At 46.4% G+C, this 27,055-nt stretch overlaps 1 protein-coding gene across 1 annotated transcript in view; it reads left to right on the forward strand.

The window, feature by feature from the left end:
- The window catches only part of ADAM12 (ADAM metallopeptidase domain 12), a 395,901-nt gene that overhangs the window by 360,968 nt on the left and 7,878 nt on the right, over positions 1-27,055 (forward strand). Inside the window, exons 19-22 of the mRNA XM_027529319.1 lie at positions 1,029-1,164; positions 1,764-1,872; positions 4,099-4,278; positions 25,098-25,228. Coding sequence (XP_027385120.1) covers positions 1,029-1,164; positions 1,764-1,872; positions 4,099-4,278; positions 25,098-25,228 — 556 coding nt within the window. The remainder of the gene's footprint in view (positions 1-1,028; positions 1,165-1,763; positions 1,873-4,098; positions 4,279-25,097; positions 25,229-27,055) is intronic.

The following is a 27,055-nucleotide window of genomic DNA, read 5'->3' on the forward strand; positions in this document are numbered from 1 at the left end:
TGGTGAACCCCCGACTCCTGGCACCCAGAGCCCTCCACAGACAGCCCTTGGCCACAGCTGCAGTCAAACCAACTCGATAGCTCGATTTTCCCTTCCTTTCTGCATCCTTGAGGAATCTTAGAGTCTCTGTACTAAACAAAATGGAATCAAGTCACAGAAAAGGGGATCCTTCCTTCGAGAAGGTAAACAGCATCCTCCCAGAGATGGAGGTTTGCCCCCCACAGGCTGTGTTTTAAGTCCCTAACACAACAAAACAAAATCCAAGGGTGTTTCATTTAAACAGAGTTTTCTTTTTCACCTTCCAATCTGACGATAGCCAGAAGTAAGATCTTGGTCTAAAAAAACTGAAAAAACAAAAGTAAAACAGATTCCAACCCCCAAGAATGAGAGAAGGAAAGAGACTGAAAGAGTGTCACTGGGGCTGGGAAGACTTCAATTTGGGGGCCACTGGTGGAGCTAATGGTTAAAAAAAAAAAAAAAAAAAGCCGCCTGCAATGCAGGAGACCCAGATTTGATCCCTAGGTTGGGAACATCCCCTGGAGAAGGAAATGGTTACCCACTCCAGTATTCATGCCTGGAGAATTCCATGGACAGAGGAGCCTGGCGGGCTACAGTCCCTTGGGGTCGCAAGAGTCAGACACGACTGAGCAACTAGCACTTTGACTTCACTTCACTTTGGTTCTGATGGGATGCCAGTGACAGCTCCCTGTTACTTTCTCTGACCGCCGTTCCCCTGCCGTTGGCACGCTCGGGGGGCCCATGTGGCCAGACCTGTGGTCCCAACTGCCAGGTTATATTCCCCTTTAGCAAGTTCCAGATTTGTCAGCAATGAATGATGGCGAGGCAGATTGTACCTCAAGCACGACCTTTGAAGTAAAGCTAATTTATCCGTACACCATTCAAGGATTTACTCACTGCATTTCTGGTCTTTCCTTCCAAGTTCATTTTGCCGTAAATGTCACAATTTCATACTCCCCATATTTCACTGTAACTGCCTCGTTCTCTGAGTCGAACGTGCTTTGTTTCAGATAACCAGGGTTTAACGATAGGAATTCTGGTCACCATCCTCTGTCTTCTTGCTGCTGGATGTGTGGTTTACCTCAAAAGGAAGACGTTGATACGACTGCTGTTTACAGATAAAAAAAACACCATCGAAAAGCTAAGGTACCCTGGGTCGGGGTCATTTTTTCAAGAAATGGCATTTGAAAGAAGGCGACCAACTGCTTATCATTGTGTTTCCTTAGCAAAGAAGGGGTCAGATTTTCTGTTGGTCTGGTGTTTTAACGTTTCTGCCGGACTGGCTGCCCGCTTCGCTTTCTCCTCAAACTATTCGCTGCTTATTACATAAATAAGCAGGGTGTTGATGAATTCCACTGGTGTGTTTTTCCCCACCCTAACCTTGGTAATTTTCGTAAGACATGGGATATTAAAACATCTTTATCAGCTGGGGTAGCTTTTGATCCAAATATATTCCAAGATGTTGCTAAAATGCCAGCTTTATGCAAAAAGTCTCCCAGGTGTCACAAAGTCGTGTTCCTATGCATTGCAAGAACTTTAGTTTAACAGAATAATGGCTCTGGGGGAAAGAACTCAGTATTTATATTTTAGTCCTGTAAGAGATTAAACCTTTTCTCTTGCATGGTTAACACACTGAGTTAAAAGAAGTGAGCTGTGTTTTGAGCGTTTCTGTGAAAAATGGGGAAAGCGGAGCTGGGCAGAGGGTGCGGCACCCCCCACAGAGCGTGTCTGGGGTTGACTTGCAGGTGCGTGCGCCCTCCCCGGCCCCCCAGGGGCTCCCAGCCCAGCCAGGCCCACCTCACCCACCTCAGCAAAGGCCCGACGAGGAAGCCGCCACCTTCCAGCACACCTAAGGTGAGTTTCCAACAGACGAGAGGTGAGTGAGTGAGCCGTGAGGACGCGGGTGTTTCAACAAGAGATTGAGCGGGACTCGACCCGGAGACTCTTCCTGAAAAGCGCTGGGTCAGCCCGCTCTGGATGACAGAGGCTCCCCGAGGTGACGGCTGGGGCTGGGAGAGGCTCAGGGTGCCGGATTCCACTGAGCCCACATCCCGGGAGGGACGTGGTCTTGGTCACCACCCTGCCTTCACCCAGGCGGCCGGACTCCATGGGGCAGGAGAGGTGACTGGGCCTGTCCTCAGGCCGGGTCCTGACGCTGGACCCCTGCTGTGGTGCGAGGGTGCCATGGACTGGGGAGGGGGGCTTCTGTGGCTCCCTGCTACTCCCAGGGTATTTCTAAGGGTCACACTGAGGGTACGTCTAAGGGTCACGCTGAGGATATGTCTAAGGGTCACACTGAGGGTACGTCTAAGGGTCACACCGAGGGTACGTCTAAGGGTCACACTGAGGGTACGTCTAAGAGTTACTCCCAGGATATCTCTAATAGTCACAATGAGGGTATTTCTAAGAGCTACTCCCAAGGTATTTCTAAGCATTACCCTGAGCCCTTGGTTGGGCCCATTTTGCTCCAACCACGAACTGTGGAAGCTCTGTCCAGCCCACAGCTTCAGAGAGCTGGATCCTTAAAGGGCCTCCCGCTCCCTGCTGTCTCTTAACTTTCCTACTGCCCTGGTGAATGCTGACTAGCGTTCACTCTGACATTTTGTTTCCCCACCAAGTGTTTCTGATGTATCTACAAGAATTCCTGAGTATTGAACTCATTCAACAAGAGTCCAGATTGTAGCAGGAAAGTGTTTGTGTCAATAAATGACAAATGATTTTTCAAACCATTATCAGGCATTCAGTAGGCAAAAAAGAAAAGAAAAGAAAATCTATTTTATCTCCCTCAATCCAAAAAGTACAGAGTTGGGTTCCAAAGAGAAGCCATTCCTAATAAGCATTGCCACTTTCCACACCCAACCATGGACATGAGGATAAAACAGCTTTATTTGTGAGAGTCAAAGATGCAGCTTTATTTTGAAGGACCAGAAACCAGAAATGACCCAAATACCCATCAGCAGGTAGAAGGGTAAGCACATTCTGTTATATTTACACAGTGGGGTGCCATTCAGAATAAGACAAAATGAACTATTGATACACAGGATATCTTGGGTACATCTCAAAATAATCATGCCGAGTGAAAGAAGCCAGACCAAACCAATGATGCCATTTTTATAAAATTCTAGAAAATGCAAACCAATTTATAATGACCAAAGTTGTATCAGTAGCTGCTGGGAAAAGGAAAGGGAAGGACTTCACAAGTCAAAGCTCTAGTGAAAATGAGACATAGCTGATGACGGCGATGGGTATGTTCATTGTTTCTCTTGTGATGGTTTCATGGGTGTGAACCTCTATCAGAATTTACCAAATGTACATTTTAAATATTGACTGAAACTAACAGTCAATTAAACCTCAGTAAAGCTGTTTTTAGAGGGAAAGGAATAAGAGGTAGGCAGGGAGGGGCAGGGTGTGTGAGGCTCACGCTGCTTCCAATCTCATCTGTCACTAAAAACAAGGCCATGTGGGCAGTGTTCCTCTGGACCCAGCCCCAGCCTCCACCCTTGGCTTCCAGAATCCCCCATGCTCCTCCTTCCTTGGTTCTCATCGAGCCTTGTGTACATTGAACTGCATCTCATTTTCACAAGTCCTTCGGAATTTCCTAAATTTCTGGTTTGTGTCTTTACACGTGGCGGCACTTGCTGAGGTGCCTTGCACCTACCTGCTAATTAATTAATCCAATTTTTAAAAATTCAAACAGAAATTGATCCCAGAGCTAAATGGGAAGGAAATTAAAAAGAAAAAGCAGGGGGGGTGGATATAGGTATATGTATAGGTGGTTCACCTTGCTGTACAGTAGAAACGAACACAACATTGAAAAGCGACTATACTCAAGAAAGAAATTAAAACCTAAGAAAAAAGTCAATCCCCATGGGTTCAGATTTGGGGGTGGAGAAGGGTGCTTCTGTTAGAATTCTGACATTTACATAAATGATAATAGATTCCCTTTCCTGTAACTCCTTGATTTCTCGCCCTTCCTCGAGCCCCTTCCCTGCCGCACGTTTAGCAGAGGCGTTAGCACTGCGTGTCCTCCGGGGATACACAGTAATGATCACATCGTGGCTCTTTGCTCTGATCCCGCAGGACAACACCCGGAGAGTGCCGCCATGTCAGCACGTGGACATCAGCAGACCCCTCAAAGCCCCCGACGCCCCTTGGCCGAGTTCCCCGCAGCGAGGGCTCCCACCCCTGCACCAGGCTCCTCGTGTGCCCTGCGTCCCTGCCAGACCCCTGCCGGCCAACCCTGCACTCAGGCAGGCCCAGGTACGCCTGCAGCTCTTAACCTGATGGAGGTGCTTGGAATCCGGACCCCACTACTTGCCAGCATCTGAACTTGGACAAGTTGCTTAAGTTCTCGGCGCCTATATAAAACAGTTAATTCAGCTCCTGAGATGGGGAAATGAGACCATCCACGGAAAGCATTTAGTACAGTGTTCTACCACTGATTTAGTTTCTGTACAGCAGTTACAAGAGTATATAACACACTTTATGTGTACGATCTCATTTTTATGCTGTTGGAAGTAATGGTTTCTGTTTGTATGACAGGAAACTTGAGGTGGGGACAAAAGTAAAAACCGAATGCAAAGTACAAAGATGTAATCACTGGTAAGGAAAATGGTATAACCATTTTAAGCCTCTGAATATATATAAATATTTTTCAAGACTAACCTGCACTTATGTTCCCGTACTAGTACAGAGCGTCTGTCTCACCGTGACTTTGCTGGTATTAAGTATTAATATTTCAAAGCTTTGCCCATTTGATACATAAAATAGCTTTTTACATCTAGTAGTTCTATAGATTACTGAAAGGGATGCTGAAGTTTCCAGCTATACACGTGTCTCTTTTCAGCCATCAGTTTTTACTTCATGTGTTTTGAAGCTCTGTTGTTTGTGGTACAAAACAATCTGGACTGCAGTGTCTTCTTGGTGAATTGATCCTTTCATCATTATGTAACATCCTTCATTTTGGGCTTCCCTGGTAGCGCAGGAGATGCAGGAGACCTGGGTTCAATCCCTGAATTAGGAAGATCCCCTGGAGAAGGGCATGGCAGCCCACTCCAGTATTCTTGCCTGGAGAATCCCATGCACAGAGGAGCCTGGCGGGCTACAGTCCGTGGGGTCGCAAAAGAGTTGGACGTGACCTAGCAGCTAAACAACAACAACAGATGTCCTTCTTTGGCTCTGGTGACTTTGTCCTAAAATCTGTTTTATCTTACATTAATACATTCGCTCAGTTTTTTGTGTTTTTTTTTTTGACTGGGGTTTGCAAGGAATGTGTCTTTCCATCTTTTTACTTTTACTTATGTCATTTCACTTGAAATGAGTTTCCGAGAAACAGCATATAGTTGAGGCATGTATTTTTCATCCATTCTGTCACTGGCTTTTCACTGGTGTATACAGACCATTTACTTTTAATATAAATTATTAATAGAGTTGAAGCCTATCTTTTTAATGTTTTTATCATGCTCCTCTTTCCTGACTTCCTGTGGGCTTGTTAAACGTTTTTCACTACTCCATATTGATTCATCTATAGTGTTTATGAAATATGTCTGTCTGTACTTTTTTGTCTGGCTGCCTTAGGGCAGAGTTTCTCAGCCTCAGCATCGTTGACATTTTGGGCTGGATGACTCTGTGTTGCATCGGACTGTCCCGTGTATCATAGAATGTTTAGCAGCATCTCAGTTTCTACCAACTGTAGATGGCAGTAGTGTGTGTAATCATGCCTCTAAACATGGCCAGAGGTCTCCTAGGAGACACAATCACCCCTAACTGAAAACTGCTGCTCTAAAGATTACATTGTATGTACATAATGTATCACAGTCTACTAGTATCAATATTTTATCACTTCAAGTGGAAGGTAGAGCTTCACCATCTTTTCCGCCCCTTTATTCCTCTCCCTCTGTGATGTGGATGCCTTCAGTGTTACCTTAACGTAGTGAGACCTCTTTAGATGTCATTTTTGCTTTTAACCACCAAGCATCGTTTTTTAAACTTAAGGAGAATGGTTTACAGGACCTACTCATACCATCCCTCCTCCTGTTCTTTCTTCACTTCTGATGCCCCAGGTTTCTTTCTGTTATCATTTCCTTCCTATCTGAAAAGACTTCTTTTATTCCGTTAAAGCAGGTCTGCTGGTGAAAAATTCTTAGTTTTCCTTCCTCTGGACATGTCTGTTTCGCTTTCATTACTGAAAAATATTTTCCATGGATATAGAATTCTGGGTTGACTGTTTTCTTCTTTCAAGATGTGCAAAATGTTGCCCTGCTTCCTTCTGGTCTTTGTGGTGATAAGAAATCCACTGGGAAGTTCCATCCACAGGCTTTGTTCCAGGGAAGAGATGAGGCCTGTTACTGTAGGGAGGCATGGGTAACAGGGCTGGGCCATGTCCAGGATGTGGTACCCAGTGGGGACAGCAGGGCATGGCTTTTTTCTAGTCTCACCTGGAGGCAGAATTAGGTCAGGTATGGCCACAATGTATCTCTTACTGGCTCATGCTGCTCCTGTTCTTTTAGCTAAAGATAGGCTCTCCTCAGGCCTTTTTTTTTATATTTTCTTTTTTTCAGTCTGATGCTATTGGCATTTTCAGATTAGGAGGGGGGCACCTCCCCAGAGCCCAGGCCAAGATATAAAGAAGGGGGAAACAGAAAAAAACAAGGACTCGCTACTGGGCAGTTGCTCGAGTTCTGAGGTCCCTGTTGTTTAGTCACTAAGTCGTGTCTGACTGTAGCCCACCAGGCTCCTCTGTCCATGGGATTCTCCAGGCAAGAATATTGGAGTGGGTTGCCATGCTCCTGCTCCAGGAGATCTTCCAGACCCAGGGATCAAACCTGCGTCTCCTGTGTCTCCTGCATTGGCAGGCAGCTTCTTTATCACTGAGCCACCTAGGAAGCCCTCTGAGATCCCTAGCCAGTCCATTTACTTTTCTCCATCTTTCAGAGTGTCTGTCGGTTGCTTTATGGACTTTCTCCAGACTTTTATGTTGTAATTTGCAGGAGGAATAGGGTGAAATGTGCTTATTTCATCTCACCCAGACCTCATTTCTCTCTGCATTTCTTTGACTGCTGGTACACTTGAACTGCTTTTTGTATATCTATTAACAAAGTGTGCTGGTAAATTGACTGTCAAAAAAAAAAAAAGCCTTGATTTGTAGGTGATTTCTCTGCTGTAAAAACTCCACCATGATCAATTTCAGGTTATTGAGGTGATGTCTCTGAATCAAGAGCAGAGAATCAGCCGGTATGTGCTGGTAGCAGCTGGCTCCAGCACACAGCTGCTATTAACTGTATTTGTTCTGTGAGTTGTCTGTTCCCATGCTTTGCCTATCTTTCTCTGTTTGAGAGTTTTTCTTCCTTATTCGTTTGAGTTCATTCTCTTAATAGGTTAAGAATCCTTACCCATTTCCAGTAATTTACTGTAGACATCTCCCTCATTTGCCTTTCAGTTTTATTTACGCTGGGCTTTTTTTTTTTTTTTTGTATAAAAATTCCAGTTTTGAGTATTTATTAATCCTTGGTGAATCCTCCTATTCCTTTTGTGCTTATAAAGTCTTCTCCCATTTCAATCAAGATCTACCTGTAACTTCTTGTTTTGTTGCCCGTTGATGGTACTTTTACATTCATTTTGTGAACCTGTCTTGGATTTACATTAGTGGAAGGGATGAGTACTTTCTAAATTTCTCTGGGCATACGGATTTTTTCAAGAATCTGTTGAAGGCTGTGAACCCTTGAGAATGTACCCATACACAATACTTCATACACAAATTTCAGTAATTCACAGAGCCCATCAGCCTCTTCTCCATGGATTCTCTTGTCCTGGGGCTTTTCATGCCCCCCTTTAAGTAGCTCACCTGTGTACCATGTGACACTGGGACTCTCATAATGAGAAAGGATATTTTTACTTGCTGGTGTCTTTTCTTCCTACCAGCAGTGACTGCCCACAGAAGTGATGACGCCTTCAAGATTTCCTTTAAAGCAGGCCTCAAAAAAGGCCTTCATTCTGTTTTATGAAACTAAGGAAATGTTACCCTTTAAACATTAGTAACTGAAAAATCCACATTTCTCACTCCAGGCTGGGGTCTGTCTGGAGCTTTTCCGAGACATATGATCTGGATTAGGCTCGCACTTCTCATCACACCGAGGGGACCGGCATTAATCCCATGCAGGTGCGGTGCCTCTTGGAGGTGGTTCTTGTTTGGCGGCACAGATCGAACCCACTGACCCTCGGTGCTTTAGTATTACCTGTGCCCTGTCCCCCAGGACGCGACAGACACACGTTCGGTGGCTAGCCCTGCCTCATCCACCCAGGCTTACCATCTACACTTTCCAGAAGGAAAATGCTTTCATAAACACCATGATAGTGGTTGACCTCACATCCAAAGGGTGAGTTAGTTCTTTACAGAAAATGCTTGATCTTGCCATTAAGTGTTCTGTGTGATCTTTACAAATCAAGGACAGTTGAATCAACTCTCTTCTCTTGTCCACAGACGGGCCTTTCAGGGATACCATTTCCTTCTCAGGGAAATGAGCCTTGCAACTCAAGCTTCTCAAACTAACTCCTCAGCCTTGGTCGAGGAAGCGAACTTTCATTTCCCTTTCATCCTGTCAGCTCTTTGAGAGGAAAAGCATTCAGTATATTCATCTGGCTTTTAGCTGACTGCTGCCAACTTCTCCTGAAACACAGCCTGAGCATGAAAGGCAAAGTGTGGGCTTGAGAAAAGGCTGGAAAAATGATGGAAAAAAAAAGAAGTCACACACAGGGGTGTGTGGTCACGTACAACTGTATGCAGGCAGGGAGCCTGGTAGAATACCATTGTTCTGCCTGGCACAGTCCTGGCCCTGCTCTGCCTGGCATGTTATATTCACAAGTCACCAGGAACAGGCATGTCAGTGAGGACACCAGACAAACCAGCCCACTGCCAGCTCAGGGACCACTGCAGAGGCCCCAGGGACAGCACTGCATAGCAAGTTCATCTCAGACTCTGGAAGAGAAAAAGGAGGAAAGAAAAACAGGGCAGGTTCCAGGAGTGGCAACCAAAGGACCCCAAAGGGTTTGGGGCGGCTTTCTGATGATGTTGCAGCCATGCATTCTGGGAAACAAACTCACTCAGAAGGACAATGCAGATAGTGGGGTGCAGTTTATTACACCAGTGGACCCAAAGCAGAGTCTCCTCTTAGCCAAGGACCCCAACCAGTTTTTGTGAAAATCTTATATACCCTAAGTGTATGTGCCCAAACCCACCTCCCCAAATTCCCTGAAACTAGTCTGAACAAAGGAAAAGAAAGATACAATCAAAGTTAACCTGTGATTCATATGCCTTAAGCCTAGGTAGTTGCTGCTGCTAAGTCGCTTCAGTCGTGTCCGACTCTGTGCGACCCCATAGACGGCAGCCCACAAGGCTCCCCCATCCCTGGGATTCTCCAGGCAAGAACACAGTGGACAATTATCAATAGGCCTGTGGTCATACCCCAATAAGCATAATAGAATTTACGATTCTATTCAGTTACACAGATAATAGGGTATTCTTTTAGGGATGGAGAGTCTAGGTACAAGCCCTGGGGCTCTTCCATCTGGGGGCCTGGTTTTCCAGTTGGTACGTCGTTTCCATAGATACTGGGCAAAGAGCTCAGAGTCCACAGTCCGGCCCAAGATGGAGTCCTGCTTTCAAATGGAGCCTGTTCTGTTTCCTCCTTCAATGATGGTTAATCTTAAGATATTTTAGGTGGTTTTTTCCCCTGGATTAAAAAGTGTTCAAAAACATACAACTTTGCACCCCAGAAAAATCCATTTTACCGTACGATCGTGTTAAAGTAATATATATTAAAGAGGACAATGTGTCCAAGCATGTGTCCTGGAAGTGTGTCTTCGGACGGCAGGCTTGAGCTCTGACACCCAGGCAGGGGGAGAGACTGCGTCCGGGAGCTCACGGCTTTGTAGCATGAAAGGATTCCTTGCCCTGACCCCAGACATCATCTGTAAAGTCAACTGACTTGACTTCCATGAGGGAAGGGGGCCCTGAGAGGCCCCGGGCGAGCCAGAGACTCCAGGAGAAGTAATATCTGACATAGAGTTTTATGCTTTCCTTTTCTGCCTGCCGATTCCCTTCCGTCCTGAAACCTCAGCACAGGGCGCAGACCACTGCAGCCTGGTGTGGGTCTCAGGTTGGTCGGCAGATGAGGGAGAGGCTACACCAGGGGCACGTGTATGGGGGAGAGGACGGCTCCCTGTAGGCTCAGTCCTGAGCTGCCGGGAGAGGATCCAGCCTGGAGAAGCCCAGGGTGGGAGGCAGTGGGCACAGCCCCCTGACACAGACGGTACCCAGGGACCCTGAGAGAGCTCTGGGCATGGGTGGAGTGTCATACCATCACCCAAGAGAGGGTCTCAAGTCACTAAAGATGAATTTTAAAAATAGGTGTGGCTCAAGAGACTAGGAGGTGTGACGACACTCTGGTGATTGTCTTACCTGCCAAACCCCCAGTGCGCCTAAATGTGTTCCCCGCTGAGACAACGGGCTGGGGGGGCAAATTCTGGAGTTTCGTTAGATTTCTAGGATGTAGCAAACCGAAATCCTTTATGCACTTTATTATGACTAATAGGCTTAATTCACTCATCTAGAGTTTAAATAAGAGCACGTTCAATGTCACATCTAAGAAATAGATTTCTCCACTCACAGAGTTATATCTAGAGAAGTCTGTGCTAAGAAGTAGATCGAAATGCAATTTTCTGCTGTCAGACTGCAGTGTGCCATGATTCTAATGGGAGTATAAGTGGCACCTTCAATCCATAGATGAGCCATCCTTCAAACGAGTAAAAACCTCATGAAAGCATCACTTAGCACTTATCTGTAATTTTTTTAAGGTTTGCACCATAAAACAGCATTTGAACTGTACATGCCGATGTGTGACCCTACTTGGATTGTTTTATTTTTTTAAGCCCTTCATTTCCTGGGAAAAGTTAGGAAGTGGTTTTCCTCCATAGAATCTTATCAGTGATTAACGCTACTGACCTGACTGGCTAAAGTCGTTTTTCCAGTTAGATTAACTTCTTTACTAGAACAATAGGAAAAAAGAAGAAAAGCAACTGAACCTATCTCTTAGATTGATTTTTGCTGAATTCAGGTCCTTTCTTGAGGCAGCAGATGGGCTTATGAGAATATCTGCCAACCCTGTTTCTGGCGCATTTCTGTGCTGCAGAAATTCCAGCAAAGGCAGGATTAATTCCTGTTTTTATTCTTATAACTGAATGGTTTATAATTGTCTGTGTGTGTGTGTATGCCTGTTTGAGTTATTACCCTAAGTGTTTTAAGATAAGGAGCACCTCAGTTGTGTTTTGAGTTGTTATAAAGCAGCAAGCATGTGTTGAACGCCAGTTATGTGGCCAGTGATCCCAGGCTAAGTGCTTTGCAGGCATTTCTAACCCCCTGGAGGGGCCTAGGAGGCAGACACCACCAATACCCCATTTCGCAGAGGAGGAAGCACGGCAACATGAGGCCAAATAGCGAGACCCCCGGCGGTGGAGACCAGGGCTGCAGACTTAGAATGGCTGCAGAAACAGGTGGGTACAGAGCGGGCAGAAGGGAGGAACTGCGGGAAGACCGTGACGGCGAGCAGGTCTTAGATCACCGGCTGCCTCGGCGATCTTTAATCCATTTTCCCCATTTTTGCCACAGATAAAGGTGATGGGGTGGGATGGGGGAACCTTCTCGCATCCTGCAAAGCCTCATATAGTAACAGGAGAGACTTGCATTTCTCTCTGCTTTTGCTTATAATAGTATCATGCTCCAGCCATTTGTCTTGACTGATCTTAGAACCAGCCCCTGGTCAGAAACATTAGTTGTGTTGCATTCCAGATACTCATGGCATCTTTTTTTTTAATGTATTTTTAATTGAAGGATAATTGCTTTACAATATTGGTTTCATTTCTGCCATACAGCAACGTGAATCAGCCAGAGGTGTACATACGTCCCCTCCCTCTTGAACCTCCCTCCCACCTCCCGCCCTTTCCCACCCCTCTAGGTGGTCACAGAGCCCCGGGGTGAGTTCTCTGAGTCATATAGCAAATTCCCACTGGCCGTCTACTTGACATACGGCCGTGTAGATACTTCCATGCCACCCTCTCCATTTGCGGCACCCTCTCGTTCCTCCCCCCACCGCCCGTTTCCATAAATCTGTTCTCTGTGTCTGCCCTGCATTCCTGCCCTGCAGACAGGCTCATCAGTACCCTCTTTCTAGATTCTGTGTGAAAAATCCTCCATGCATTGTTTGTAGAGGTGAGATTTTCAGTTCAGTGTCTCTGACATTTCTCTTCCTCCACACCTTATCTGTGTCTGTAGAACATACAACGCACTGTATTTTGTAAAACAAGGCTGCCCAACATTGTACATCTCTTCTAAGATGGTAGAGCAACCAGACTCAATGTAAGTAGTGTCAGAGGGAAGTGGGGAGAGCTATTTCAAAGAGCCCTCCCTCCCCCAACCCACACAGAGTGATGAACAGTTAACACAGGCTGTTACTTATAAGCAATAACTATTCGTTCATAAATGCTTTGTAAGGATACAAATAGGAGCAAAGCTAATTTAGACCATGATTTCAGAGCCATCAGGTCCTGGCCAGTCCCTCTGAGGTTGACCCCAAACTTGCAGAGTTGTCTGCCATAGAACGAATTCGCATCTGAATTTATTTGAATGAGGACTTGCACCCTTCTGATCTGTGTGGGCATCTGATACTTAGACCAGCCCTCACAGAGTTTGCAAGCCTGATGATCTAGACCCTTGCTTGTCAGAAATGCCAGTACATACTGAGAAAAGGAAATATATTCGTCAGGATATACTCCCGAAGCAGGGAGGTGAAATATGGGAAAACTGATCGTTATAAAAACCTGTGTTACTAAAGGGAAACCTAAAGCTGGGGAGGGTCCTCGGTGTCTTCTCTCTGCTTCTCAGATTTCATCCTTTTACCCAGACGTCCACCCAAGACCCCTTCCTCCTGAGCCTTCCTGCAGTCCTCCCGGGGTCTCCTCACTCACCCGCCACCTTGGTCCGGAGTTACCTGGGCACCTGGCCTGCTCCATTTCAGAAGGCTGCTGCTGCTGCTGCTGCTGCTAAGTCGCTTCAGTCGTGTCCGACTCTGTGCGACCCCAGAGCCGGCAGCAGGAGATGTACTCCTTTCCAGGCACACCTGAGCCCTTGTGCACACCGTGAACGCAGTAGACATGTAGGAAGTACACTGAACTGAGCTGAATTCTCAGCAGTAAATAGGAAGCCTTGTCACAGGATCGCATACTCCCTCGGGGCCCACCCGACCAGTGAGCCATAGGTGAGTAAAGATCTTAGGCACTTCATCCTGTAAATCTGAAGTAGAGCTACTGCCCAGCTAGAGCATAAGACTTTAAATTGTAGCTACCAAGGTTTGGGACTCCCGCTCACTTCTGCCTACCCAGTAACTTGCAGGAATTTCAGCTAAAATATTTGGGGTTTCATATCGTATACCAAGGCTTCCCAGGTGGTACTAGTGGAAAAGAATCGCCCATCAGGGCAGGAGATGCAAGAGACATGGGTTTGAGCCCTGGGGCGGAAAGGTCCCCTGGAGGAGGAAATGGCAACCCGCTCCAGTATTCTTGACTGGAGAATCCCACGGACAGAGGAACCTGGCTGGCTACAGTCCGTGGGGCTGCAAAGAGTCAGGTGCGACTGAGCACGCACATCATGCACTAATACTCACAAGACAAACTCATCTGATGTGGAAGCACCTTCATCTCCCTGGAGAGAAATAACTTCAGAGGGAAGCCATTCAAGTGATTACAGTATTCAAAGGAGTGTTTGTTTTCCACTTACTTCTATTACTGTAAACACCCAAATTGTACATAAAAAAATGGATGCCTGACACTTTACCTTTATATTGTAATGGCAATGGATGCCTGTAAGTAAAAATTCCAACAGTGTAAAGGCTTATTTGGAAAGTAATCTCCCTCCCACCTCTATCACCAGGCTCACTTCCCAAAAGCAATCATTAACACTGCTGCTGCTGCTGCTGCTAAGTCACTTCAGTCGTCTCCGACTCTGTGCAACCCCATAGACAGCAGCCCACCAGGCTCCCCCGTCCCTGGGATTCTCCAGGCAAGAACACTGGAGTGGGTTGCCACCTCCTTCTCCAACGCATGAAAGTGAAAAGTGAAAGTGAACTCGGTCAGTCATTAACACTAGGTTTTTGTAAAATGTAATTTAGAATACAGTGAAAAGTCTCTTCCACCTGTCTCTCTCTGCAGAGTGAGAGGTTATGGAAAAGTTGAAAATTTTCAAACACTCAAAATTAAAAGGTACAGTGAAACCTCTCTGCCCATCCCCCGTCTTCAGCAACCACCACCTGGCTATCGCTCTTTTTTCAAACCTTGGATCCTAATTTTGAAATCAAATGGCAGCGCACCTGGTACTTCTTTCCACTTTGGTTATTCCAGATCGACCGAATCCTTTTCACTGGCTGTGTAGTATTTCATGGTAGGGCCACACTGTAAATTCTTTAACCGGTCCTTTACTGATGGCTGCATGGGTGGTTTCATCATTTGATCCTTTGAACAGGCATATTCATGCCCGGGCACCTTGAGCCCATGCTTGACAATGGATGTGGGACAAATTTCTGGGAGCACAGTTGCAGATCAAAGGCCATATGCATTTAGAAACTTGATAGATGAGGCAGAAATGCCTCTGAAAGATGCATCCCTATTTCTGTTCCCCAAGTCTTCATCAATGCAGTGCGTGCAGGATTTTTCTTATCTTTGCCAATATGATAGGTTGAAAAAAAAAAACCTACATGTTTTTCTTCCTATACATGAGACGGGGGATCTTTTCACAGGTTTAAAATCCGTTTGTTTTTTCCCTTTTTCGTAAATGGCTTTGTCACCTCTTGTGACTTTTTGTTGTTTAAAAGGTTTGTCTACCCAAAGATTACAAATGTGTTTTTCTATTTCAAACAGCTTCATGATCTTTTTTTCACATTTAAGTATTTGATCCATCTGCTATTTAGTGTATAAAATGAAGTAGGAATCCAACTTTATTTTTCTAGATAACCTCCTGGCTGATCCTTAGCGTTGTTCCTTGTGTTTGTGTATTTACTTGTCCTTTATTGGCTTATCTTTTCTATACTAGATTTATCTGGTTCCTCCTCCATTCTTCATTGTCGTTCACTCTCTAAATCTTGTCCGACTCTTTGCAACCCCATGGACTGCAGCAAACCAGGCTTTCCTGTCCTTTACTATCTCCCAGAGTTTGCTCAAACTCATGTCCATTGAGTCGATGATGCCATCCAACCATCTCATCCTCTGTCATCCCCTTCTCCTGCCTTCAGTCTTTCCCAGCATCAGGGTCTTTTCCATTGAGTCAGATCTTCACATCAGGTGGCCAAAGTATTAGAGCTTCAGCATCAATTCTTCCAAGGAACGCTCAGGGTTGATTTCCTTTAGGATTAACTGCTTTGATCTCCCTGCTGTCTGGGGGACTCTCAAGAGTCTTCTCCAGCGCAACAAGTTGAAAGCATCAATTCTTTGGCGCTCAACCTTCTTTATGGTCCAACTCTAACATTCTCCTCCACTCCACCACCCCCAGAGAACCAGCCCTAGATTTTATATATAATTTTCCTTTTCCTGCCGTTAGACCACAGAAACATTACTTTCATCTCCTCTCTACAAATCTGAGATAATATCTCTCTCATTGGACTTTGTGATAATTAAATGAAAACATATAACTTTATTAGGATGTCTGTAATGTCTTTGCTAAATGATAGTAACTTTTATTTTACTTTTTATTCTGCGCTTATCTTTATCACTTTCATTTTTCTTTTGTACTTAGCTTAATTTTTCTCTAACTTCTTAGATCATTATTTCACTTATATTCATGTTTGATTACATAGCATGTAAATCTAGAAGTTTCCCAAACACTGCTTTATCTGTGCCTGTTCTCATTTTTGTGTTTACCGTGTTTATAATTTTTAAAGAGTCTATGTTTTCTCCTTTGGCCCCAACATTGAAATTTATTCTGTTGTGGTTAATATTTTAAATAGCTTTCCCTACTGTCTAAAAGCAGAGCGTTTCTGTGAAACCTTTCATAAGCCAAAATGGCACAAAGTAAAGAAGCAATTACCTTAGGACACATCTTGTTAGGGATGCAAATCGAGATAAAGCACGGATGCTCACAGACCGGGCTCAGAGCTCTGGCGGGCATGCTGAGTGCAGTTCCTGGGGCGGGAGCTTGGTGGTGCCACCCCTCTGCTCAATGGCTGTTGCCCCCCCCAGGGCTCAGTTGCAGGATGGATTGTGCCATTCTGCTCTTCACTTGGACAGCAGGGGAGTGAGTTTAGTGAGAAGGGTACTGAGTTAAGTTTCAGAGGTGGGTGTGTCAAAGGGCAGCAAGGAGCCCACGGTAAAGTCCAGGGCTGCAGGAGGAAGGAATGCCGAAAGCTGGCTTTTTGCCTTTTCGTGTGTGAAAGCGAAGATCCTCTTCAGATTTCTGTCGGTTAGTGAAGACAGGTCCTAATGTAGGTCTTTCATAAAAGTGCTGCTGCTGCTGCTGCGTCGCTTCAGTCGCGTCCGACTCTGTGCGACCCCATAGACGGCAGCCCACCAGGCTTCCCCTCCCTGGGATTCTCCAGGCAAGAACACTGGAGTGGGTTGCCATTTCCTTCTCCAATGCATGGAAGTGAAAAGTGAAAGGGAAGTCGCTCAGTCGTGTCCGACTCTGTGCGACCCCATAGATGGCAGCCCACCAGGCTTCCCCTCCCTGGGATTCTCCAGGCAAGAACACTGGAGTGGGTTGCCATTTCCTTCTCCAACGCATGGAAGTGAAAAGTGAAAGTGAAGTCGCTCAGTCATGTCCGACTCTAGCGACCCCATGAACTGCAGCCTACCAGGCTCCTCCGTCCATGGGATTTTCCAGGCAAAAGTACTGGAGTGGGGTGCCATTGCCTTCTCCGTCATAAAAGTGAGGGTCTAGCAAATATATAAATGTAAAAATGATTCAAAATCCACCCATATTTATACTGCATGGAAATAACCATTGTTACCTGTTTCTCTAGGTATACAACTATTTAACTTTCAGATATATGCATATATTTCTTTATTAGAAAAGGAAAAATTAAATAGTATAGACTGCTTCAGCCCATGCCAGATACAAGCTCTGGCCTAAGTTTGGTGTTGATTTTCTATGTGTGTGTGTGTGCATGCTAAGTCACTTCAGTCATGTCCGACTCTGGGACTCCATGGACTGCAGCCCTGGCAGGCCCTTCTGTCCATGGGATTCACCAGACAAGAATAACTGGAGTGGGCTTCCACGCCCTCCTCCAGTACTTTTCATATATTTTTATGTAAGTAGGTATCCATGAATAATATATATGACTAGTATTTTTTCAGTTTATATAAATGGTATCAAACTAAGCATAACAAAACATGTACTTATCTGTGTTTTGCTTTTTGTTTCTGGATGTTCTCTTTGGTTCTTACTCAGCTATGAGGCTTGTCTTTTATTTTTTATAAGAATATTTGCTCCAATAATTTCAAAATCCAAAATCTTTGGGTGTGTTGCTGCTGAGGTTTTATCCTTCCCTCTCTCTCTCTTTCTCATGATTCCCTGCTTCCTGGTCATTTCCTGTGAGCTTACTTCACTGGAAAGTTCTCTGGGAGCTCTTGCAGGTCTAGGACGAAGGCTGTTCCCCCCAGAGAGGGTGTATTTGCGTCTGTCAGGTGGCCAAGGCAACACCAGCTTGAGGTCCAGTGAAATGACTCAGGGCTTACTGAGCCACCCAGGTGATGTGTGATGTGACGTCAGTTTCTGGTCCGAAAGGGCAGTTTGTGGTTACAGGTCAGTCTGCCCAGCACCAAGGGAACTCTCCCTGCAGTCTAACTAGGGATAAGGGAACTGTCTCTGCAGTCTGCTAGGGATGGACAATGATAAGTGTTGATTTCTGGAAGATTCTTACCCTGAGGTATAGTCTTCTGCAGAGCCCAGCTTGATCAAGGAGAGGTCAGAAAGAGAACTGGGACGGGTGCCGACCCTTAACCCCTGCATCCCTCACCTTAAAAGGGGATCAGAACCAAACCCCAGGTTTCCCTAACTGGGCAAATACCTATAGCTTCAGTGTACTACTAACCCCTCTGGGCTTCTTTCACTTAGATGCTGGCCTGATAACATCTTACTATCTTGTAGCTCTTGATACTTTTAAGAAAAAAATTTTAATATATTCTATCCAACAATTTTAGAGAGAAGATAGGTCAAAATAACCCAGCCCATCGTGCATCTAGAAATGGATGATCCACCTCATAACTTCGGTTAGTTCTGTAATGTCTATCTTACAGAACTGTCTGTATTACAGCTTGTAACATCTACTTTCTGTTCTGTAGCCATAATTCCCACAGTTTTGTTAAGCTGAGGTCCACATTGAAGTGATTTAGTGCTCAATCTTTTTGCCACTGAGCCATCATTTTCCTGTCTGGCTGAAGTCTATTCTGTAGGACTTTCAGAATTTCTTCTAGAACTCTTGGGACGAATTTTCTCTGAATTTTTGCATGTTCAAAGACATCAATGTCTTTTGTTTACTTTTTCAATGATGTTTTAGGCATAAAATTAATGGGTCACACTTTCTTCCTTGAAGCTCTTCTATGCATGCTTCCTCTATCAGCTCTGAAGAAATCAGAAGCTGGCTTATCTTTTTTTCCTTGTAAGTGACCTGATTCTGTATCCTTGAAAGGCCAGTAGCTTTAAAGAGTTGTACTTATTTCTGATGTTGGTGTTGTTCAGTTGCTCAGTCATGCTTGACTCTTTGTTACCCTATGGACTGCAGCACGCCAGGCTTCCTTGTCCTTCACTATCTCCTGGAGTTTGTTCAAACTCATGTCTACTGAGTCAGTGATGCCATCCCACCATCTCACCCTCTGTCACCTTCTTCTACTCCTGCATCAGTCTTTTCCAATGAGACAGCTTTTCACATCAGGTGGCCAAAGTATTGGAGCTTCAGCTTCAGCACCTGTCTTTCCAATGAATATTCAGGGTTGATCTCCTTTAGGATGGACCGGTTTGATCTCCTTGCTGTCCAGGGGTCTCTCAAGGGTCTTCTCCAACACTACAGTTCAGAAGCATCAATTCTTCAGCACTCAGCCTTCTTGATGGTCCAATTCTCACATACATGACTACTGGAAAAACCAGAGCTTTGACTATATGGACCTTTGTCGGCAAAGTAATGTCTCTACTTTTTAATATGCTGTCTAAGTCTGTCATAGCTTTTCTTCCAAGGAGCTTTTCTTTTAATTTCATGGCTGAAGTCACCATCTGCAGTGATTTTGGAGCCCAGCAGAATAAAGTCTGTCACTGTGATGAGTCTCACGCACTTCCCCAGGGAAACAGTGTACACTTTCCAGGACTTGACTCTTTCAGAAAAGTTTTTGCGTGTTAATGGTGAATATCTTTTCTCTCTGTACTATTTGCTCAGATCCCTTTGCCGGCGTTCTTTGTCCTTTACCCTTGAACTTTTCCTCCTTTCCCTCAGCTGGACCGCGGTAGCCCTGACTGTGTTCAGTGCATCCAGGCCCTTGGTTTGTGCTGTTGCTTTGGTTTTTCCTTCCCTGTTTCTCTTAACTTTTGCCAGCTCCTTTTTCGTTTCCTTACATACATACACACTTTTGCCAGCGGGTTCTTAGTCGGCCCTTTGTTTATTGTGGTTCCTTCCTTCCTTCTTTCAGCAGTTTTGATTAGTGTGTCTGCGTTCCTCTTTAAAGGAAGGGAGGGCTTCCTGGGAGGAAGGACCAGTTGCAGGTCAGCTGGGGGAAGGGCCAGGTTAGAGCTCAGGACCAGCTCTTACATTGCCCACATCCCAGGGCACCGCAGAGACAGCGGGCTTTGAGGGATGGTGGTGGTTTGGCCTCCTCTGCTTTCAGCAGAGACCCTGCCAGGACCCTCCCCTGCTCCACGCGTGCGCAGATGGCTGAGCTCGTCTGCTGTGCCTTCAGCCCTGACCCACGTCACCTGCTCACTCCCGTGTCTCGTCCTTGGCAGGCAGGGTGGGTGCTCTTCCCGGTTCTCCCTTTCATGGGCTCTTCTCGGCCCAGCCTGCTGCACACTTTGCATCCTTTTCTCATATATTCAGCTTTCCCAGAAGTGGGGTTCCGCTCCTCCATGTGCATTTTCCTTACCGTCTTCAGGTGGTTTTAGCAGGAAAGAAGTAAGGACCTCTTCCAGCTAGGTACAAACACGCTGTTACAAGGACGCCTGCCTCTTCTGAACAAGGCATCTCCCCGGGAACCAGTTATCCCTGTTGTTATCAGGAGGCATCCAATTCCTGCAGGGCCAGGGATGGCCAGACGGTGAGCAGCATTCATGCTGCCCTACCCCCAGCTCAGCCCTGCACAAGCTCACTGGGACCTCTGTGGCATCTCTGGCATTTTCCTGCGATAACATCCGGTCTTCCTGGGGGGATTCCCCCTGGAAAAGCAGGATGCACTTCCTCTTGCTGATCATGCAGACGGAGATAACAGTTGAGAATTCTCTATGACAGTCAAGGCAAAAGGCTATATTTGGATCTAAAAATTTATTCTCGTCCCTCTAAAAATTATTTGAAATATGTGACTATTACTAAAACATGAGCAGAAAATGGAGAAATGAGAACACTATTTTTTTTTTTTGGTAACTTTATTTATTTGTTTTGGGTCGCATTGGTTCTTTGTTGCTGTGTGGGCTTTTCTCTAGTTGCAGCGAGTGAGGGGGGCTCCTCTCTAGTTGTGGGGCATGGGCTTCTCACCGTCGTGACCTCTCCCATTGTGAAGCACAGGCTCTAGGGTGAGTGGGCTTCAGTAGTTGTAGCTCCCAGACTCTAGAGCACAGACTCCGTAGTTTTTGGTGCATGGACCCAGCTGCTCCGTGGCATGCAGGATCTTCCCAGACCAGGGATTGAACCCAAGTCTCCGCATTGGCAAGTGGATTTTTTATCACTGAGCCACCAGGGAAGCCCGAGACCACTCTATTTAATAACGGATCATGATTTTTCTCCGGTACCTAGGAGTTGAAGAGAAAGGGGCATCTGAACTTATTTCCTTTTTAAAAATGAAAGTCAGTCTAAAGAAATGTTTATTGAGTGTGGAGTTTATGTTCACTGAGGCCTGGAGTCATTCCTCTGCTCCATCCTGACGGCTCTTTGTGGCCAGGTTGGATTGGACTTCTTCAGGAAACCCCGGGTCCAGGTTTTGCAAAGGCAGCTTGAAAAATGGTGCCTCAAAGGGAGTGCAGAAGCTCCGCTCCTCTCTCCAAGGTCAGAGCACGTGCTGCAGGGGCTTCTGTCCAGATGATTTTGGGCTCCAGGTCTGATCCGTGAGAAGGGAGGACCCCTCATCTTTGACTAACTCTACTGTTCCATGAAGCCAGTTTGTCCCAGTTGGGCCTGGTGGGAAGCTGGCATCTTACCTAGGCAGCTACCTGTTTCATGTTTCCATAGAAACCTGTCCTGGGTGTGGCAGGAGGGAAGCAGATTGGTATTTCTGCTGAGCCCAGGTTTGAATCAGAACTTTCAATCAACATCTCAACTCTCTGGGCTTTTATCACTACGGTGACTATATAATTTCTCCTCTAAACCAGGAAACAGTGGAAACAGTGTCAGACTTTATTTTGGGGGGCTCCAAAATCACTGCAGATGGTGATTGCAGCCATGAAATTAAAAGACGCTTACTCCTTGGAAGGAAAGTTATGACCAACCTAAATAGCATATTCAAAAGCAGAGACATTACTTTGCCAACAAAGATCTGTCTAGTCAAGGCTATGGTTTTTCCAGTGGTCATGTATGGATGTGAGAGTTGGACTGTGAAGAAAGCTGAGTGCCGAAGAATTGATGCTTTTGAACTGTGGTGTTGGAGAAGACTCTTGAGAGTCCCTTGGACTGCAAGGAGATCCAACCAGTCCATCCTAAAGGAGACCAGTCCTGGGTATTCACTGGAAGGACTGATGCTGAGGCTGAAACTCCAATACTTTGGCCACCTCATAAGAAGAGTTGACTTATTGGAAAACACTCGGATGATGGGAGGGATTGGGGGCAGAAGGAGAAGGGGATGACAGAGGATGAGATGGCTGGATGGTATCACCGACTCGATGCACATGAGTTTGGGTGAACTCTGGGAGTTGGTGATGGACAGGGAGGCCTGGCATGCTGCGATTCATGGGGTTGCAAAGAGTCGGATACGACTGAGTGACTGAACTGAACTGAAACCAGGACACATTAGAGAGACTGTTTTTAATAAATTCAGTGGTACCATAAATTGGGCATGTCCCAGGCAAACCAGAATGAATGGCCCACCTAATTACCTCCTAAGCTTCTGTGATAAATCCAAATATATTGTGATACATTGTAACATACATCTCACATTCTCTCCAGCCTTGCAGTAAAACCCTGACATTATCTTTACTAGCAAGACTAGATAGTTATTCATACTTAGTGGCAAAACTAGTCATCATTTAGTCATGAATTATTTAATCTTCAAAGTCTTTCACGTTTATGGGTGCATGCATTCCATTTTTACGGTGCACACTAATATCTCGCTCATAGTTTTCTGCCATCTTACAGGAAACGGAAGTTGATTTAGTGCCATGGTTTATCACCCAGAGTGAGTCTGTTGGGAGGACTCTGGCGCTTTTATTAATTTGTTTTTATTGGAGTATAGCTGCTTTGCAACTCTGTGTCAGTTTCTGCTGGACAGCAAAGGGAGTCAACTGTACATATACGTATATCCAGTCTTTTTTCAATTTCCTCTCCATGTAGATCGCCACAGAGCAGTGGGTTCCCTGTGCTATGCCATAGTTTATCAGTTATTTATTTCATATATAGCTGTGTGTGTGTGGCAATCCCAGTACGATTAGGGCATTTTTAAGTGGTTCCGTTCACTCCTTCAATAATAGTAGCTTATTGGTCGCTGTGCGCCAGGCTCTGTGCTAAGAGGTTAATAGATCATCTCTCACTTAACCCTCACATCACCTTCTCTTCACAACGTGGAGAAGCGGCGTAACTTGAGTGTCCTCTCAGAGTGCATCATCGGCACAGAGCCCGGTCAGATACGCGGACGGCCTGACCTCAGCGCTTGTGCTCATTGTGGGTCTGTATCCCTGGTGAGGGGTGTGTTCTCTTTTACATTCTGCGGGCTGTTCGTATTTCCTTAAATGAGCACTCATGTGGAAAGGTCCCTTGTCAGTCCGTCCCTGTTCAGTGGTTCTCTCCTCTCCCAGTTTGCCCATTGTCTCAACTTGCCATACTTTCCATGCAGCTGTGGTTGACAAACTTCTGTGGTATTATAGCTTCCTTTGCTTTACAAAGTGAAAGTGAAAAGCTCAGTCATGTCCGGCTCTTTGTGACCCCATGGACTATACAGTCCATGGAATTCTCCAGGCCAGGATACTGGAGTGGGTTGCCATGCCCTTCTCCAAGAGATCTTCCCAACCCAGGGATTGAACCCAGGTCTCCCGCCTTGCAGGGGGATTCTTTACCAACTGAGCCACAAGGGGATAACATTAAAGAGGGGGTTGCACAGGGACTATATTGTCACATTCTTTGAGCTCTGACTGCTGTGGAGATGTAATCATGTGGAGTGAGTACCATGAGAAAGTCAACTCAAATGTTCTTAAATCATCCCGGGTGGTCCTGGATGTATGGAATACTGAGTGCTATCACAGGGGCGAGGCCATCTGTTTATTAGGATGTCCTGTCTTCCTTGAGTTCCTGGCACCCTTTCCTGCACACTTTCTGTGCACACACAGGTGTTTCTAGGCTCCAAGGCCCAGAGTGGGTGGTGTCTTGATCCCTAAGTTCACCCTGGGCTCAAAACAGTGTTATCAGTGCTCACCAACTTCCCACCATGGCTCCAGTGAAACGCTCCGCTGCCCCCCCACCCCCGCCACAGTAACCAAGGAAGGAACCCCAGGAACACAGCTGCCTTTTAATCATTGTTATCCATGTTCTGGGAGTTTCCCATGCATGATGTAGTCCTCATAACAACGCTATGAGAAGGGTCTTTGTTTTCTCCCACTTTACACCCAGAGAAACTGAGGTTCAGAGAAGTCCAGAGACTTGCACAAGTCCCAGAGTGTTGGTCTTTGCATAAAACCCAGAGCAGAAACTCCAAGTTCATGCTCTGCCCACCCTCTACTGCTGGCTCCCTCACTGGCCTCTGGTGGACGTGGATTTTCCTCCTGGGTGTCATTTTCCAGGCATGTTGGTGACTCTTTGAACGAATCCTCAGCAAGTATTTCAGTAGAAGAACAGTAATGCATTTTATGGGGAGCAGCGTGACTGACCCCATGTTGGTGGGAGAGGGTGGCCCCCTCCCTTTCTGGTTCACCCGCAGCTGAACCAGTTCTGTTAGAGGGTTCCGGCAAATTTGAAGAAATGAGTGTGTTCCTTGAAAAGACTTTCACTAGCTTCTCGTGCTGGGCCTTTCTAAAGTGAAAAGAAGCCTGAACAGCACAGGGGAAGTTGGCATCCTCTGGGTGACAGCGGGCCAGAGACGCCAGCAACTCTACATCCAAGGCTGGTCAGCAACGTGGCATCTGAAGACTCGTCTTTGAGTGCCTGTAACTAAATGATGGGTGTTTGGTGGTTTAGTCACTAAGTCGCGTCCGACTCTTGTGACCCCATGGACTGTAGCCTACCAGGCTCCTCTGACCATGGGATTTTTCAGGCAAGAATACTGGAGTGGGTTGCCATTTACTTCTCCAAGGGATCTTCCCGACCCAGGAACCAAACACGGGTCTCCTGCATTGCAGGCAGATTCTTTACCGGCTGAGCCATGATGCTGTGGTTAAATCTTTAACACAGCACGCAGACACATGCACACACACACACACACGGGCACGCACACACACGCGCACTCACACATGCACGCACACACACCACCACACCTGTACGGTGAGGGGACTGTAGTCAGCAAGTTCACAGGAAGTGAAAGCCGTGCTGTGCAGCAACGAGACCGCCCTCCTCTCCCTAGCCCAGTCTCCAGGGGACTCTGATGGCTTCTGAAGTCAGTGTCTCGTCCAAGTGCACGAAGATGGTGATCATGCCTCACCTTCTGGTTTATTGCAGGGAACTCGTAAGCCAAGCCCCCCTCAGAAGCCGCTGCCTGCAGACCCTTTGAGCAAGACGGCTCGCCTGGCCGGCGCCCCAGCCAGGTCCCCGGGACGGCAGGAGTCTGCGCTCCGCCTGGCGCCCATCAGGTTGGTGATGCACCCACTTCTCTCTCTTCCTCCCGGAAACCATGTGGGCCAGCTGTACGGGTCACGCTTCTCAAGCCACTGGAGGACAGGGGAGTGTGGTGCCGGCCGTGTGTCCTGCACTCCCCATCCCTGGGAGCAGCGTAAGACAGATGCAAGGGCGGATCTTGACAGGAAGCAGCTGGGAGCTATAGAACTGGTCGCTCTTAGCAGTGATTCCGGCCTACCCGTGAGATCAGCTCAAGATCGAGTAGAACAGATCCTTCAGAGCAGCGGCTGATGCTCTGGGCCAGGCCACAGCCAGCCGCCAAGCAGTTGTGGTATTGGAACAGCGGGACACCTGCCTCCAAAAATATGACTGGGACTGTGATGGCTTCTCCTCAGTCCCTGGGATCCCAAGAAACGAGGTGAGGTTGGAGGGCCAGGGATGAAAGGAGAGGAGTGGAAGAAGTTAGGCTGAAGAAACTGCTGGGCAAGGGTAACCGGGAGCTTCCCACTCAACCGGCAAAAGGAATCGCCTTTGCAGACTGAGCGGCCGCTGGGGGTCATCCACTCTGCCGTCCCCCCAGGGACTAGGCCCAATCCTGACCTGGGCAGGGAGGTTTAACTCAGTGGTGTGCTGGAGCCAGCTCCCGTTGGTTTGCAAGAACTATTAAATTTCCAGGAATTTAGCCAGCTAGGTGTTAAGCCTGGGCCTTCTTTAAAATTACATAAACTGGAAATGATGCCAGTTATATTAAAAACAAAAGTAATAAATGTTCAGAGCCCCAAACTTCCATTTTTTTTTTATATTTTACTGCCACCCACTCTCTTGAGGTCACCTACATTGGTCGTTTCTGTGTGATGGGAACACCACGCCCTGGCCACAACACAGCTCTTCCGTGCTCAGCCAGGTCCTATTGGGAGCATGAGTTATTTATACCATGGAAATTGACAAGCACCACAGATCCAGGGCCTCTGACTTCCCCCGCCATGGCGGGTAGTTAAACATTTACCAGCTCACAGACGGGTTAAACCCTCAGCCAAAACACGTGCCCCCTTGGCAGACAGCTCGCTTTGTGAGCAAGGTAGGGGTGCTGGCCGGGCCCTGGGTTCAATAATTCAGCATCTCCGAGGGGAAGGCGTGCGTTCGTGAGTTCATTCCAGCTCTCAGGGAAAAATGTTTGGCCCATGAAAGATCTCTGTAATAAATCTCAGAGATACAGCTTGTCAGGGGGTCGGGACAGTAGTTTGATTCCTGGCTCTACACATATAGAAACATGGCAGAGCATCCTAATTATTTCACTGCGGTTTGTACACTGATCTTAAAGTTACTTTTCTAGTGTTCAAAGGAAAAATAAAAACATGGGCAGGAAGGTGGGGAAGGCCCTCTTTCATCTTACTGAAGTTTAGTTGATTTTCAGTGCTGTGTTCGTTTCTACCATACCACAAAGTGATTCAGTTATACCTGTACATTCTTTCTCTTACTCTTTCCATTAGTGTTTATCTTTCCATTAGTGTTTATCACAGGATGGTGAATACAGTTCCCTGTGCTGTATGGGAGGACCTCGCCCCTTATCCAGTCTACACATGGTAGTTGGCATCTGCTGATCCCAGATTCCCAATCTGTCCCTTCCCCACTTCCCTCCCCTTTGGAAGCCACAAGTTCTGTAGATCATTTGTGTCATATCTTAGATGCCACACGGAAGGGATAGATGTCATATGATATTTGCCTTTCTCTGACTTCCTTCACTTAATGTGATAGTCTCTGGGTCCATCCGTGTGGCTGCAAGAATATTTCATTCTTTTTTTATAGCTGAGAAATATTCCATTATATATAAATTATGCATA

Source organism: Bos indicus x Bos taurus, chromosome 26 (assembly GCF_003369695.1).
Source record: "Bos indicus x Bos taurus breed Angus x Brahman F1 hybrid chromosome 26, Bos_hybrid_MaternalHap_v2.0, whole genome shotgun sequence".
In the NCBI taxonomy this organism is placed as follows: Eukaryota; Metazoa; Chordata; class Mammalia; order Artiodactyla; family Bovidae; genus Bos; species Bos indicus x Bos taurus.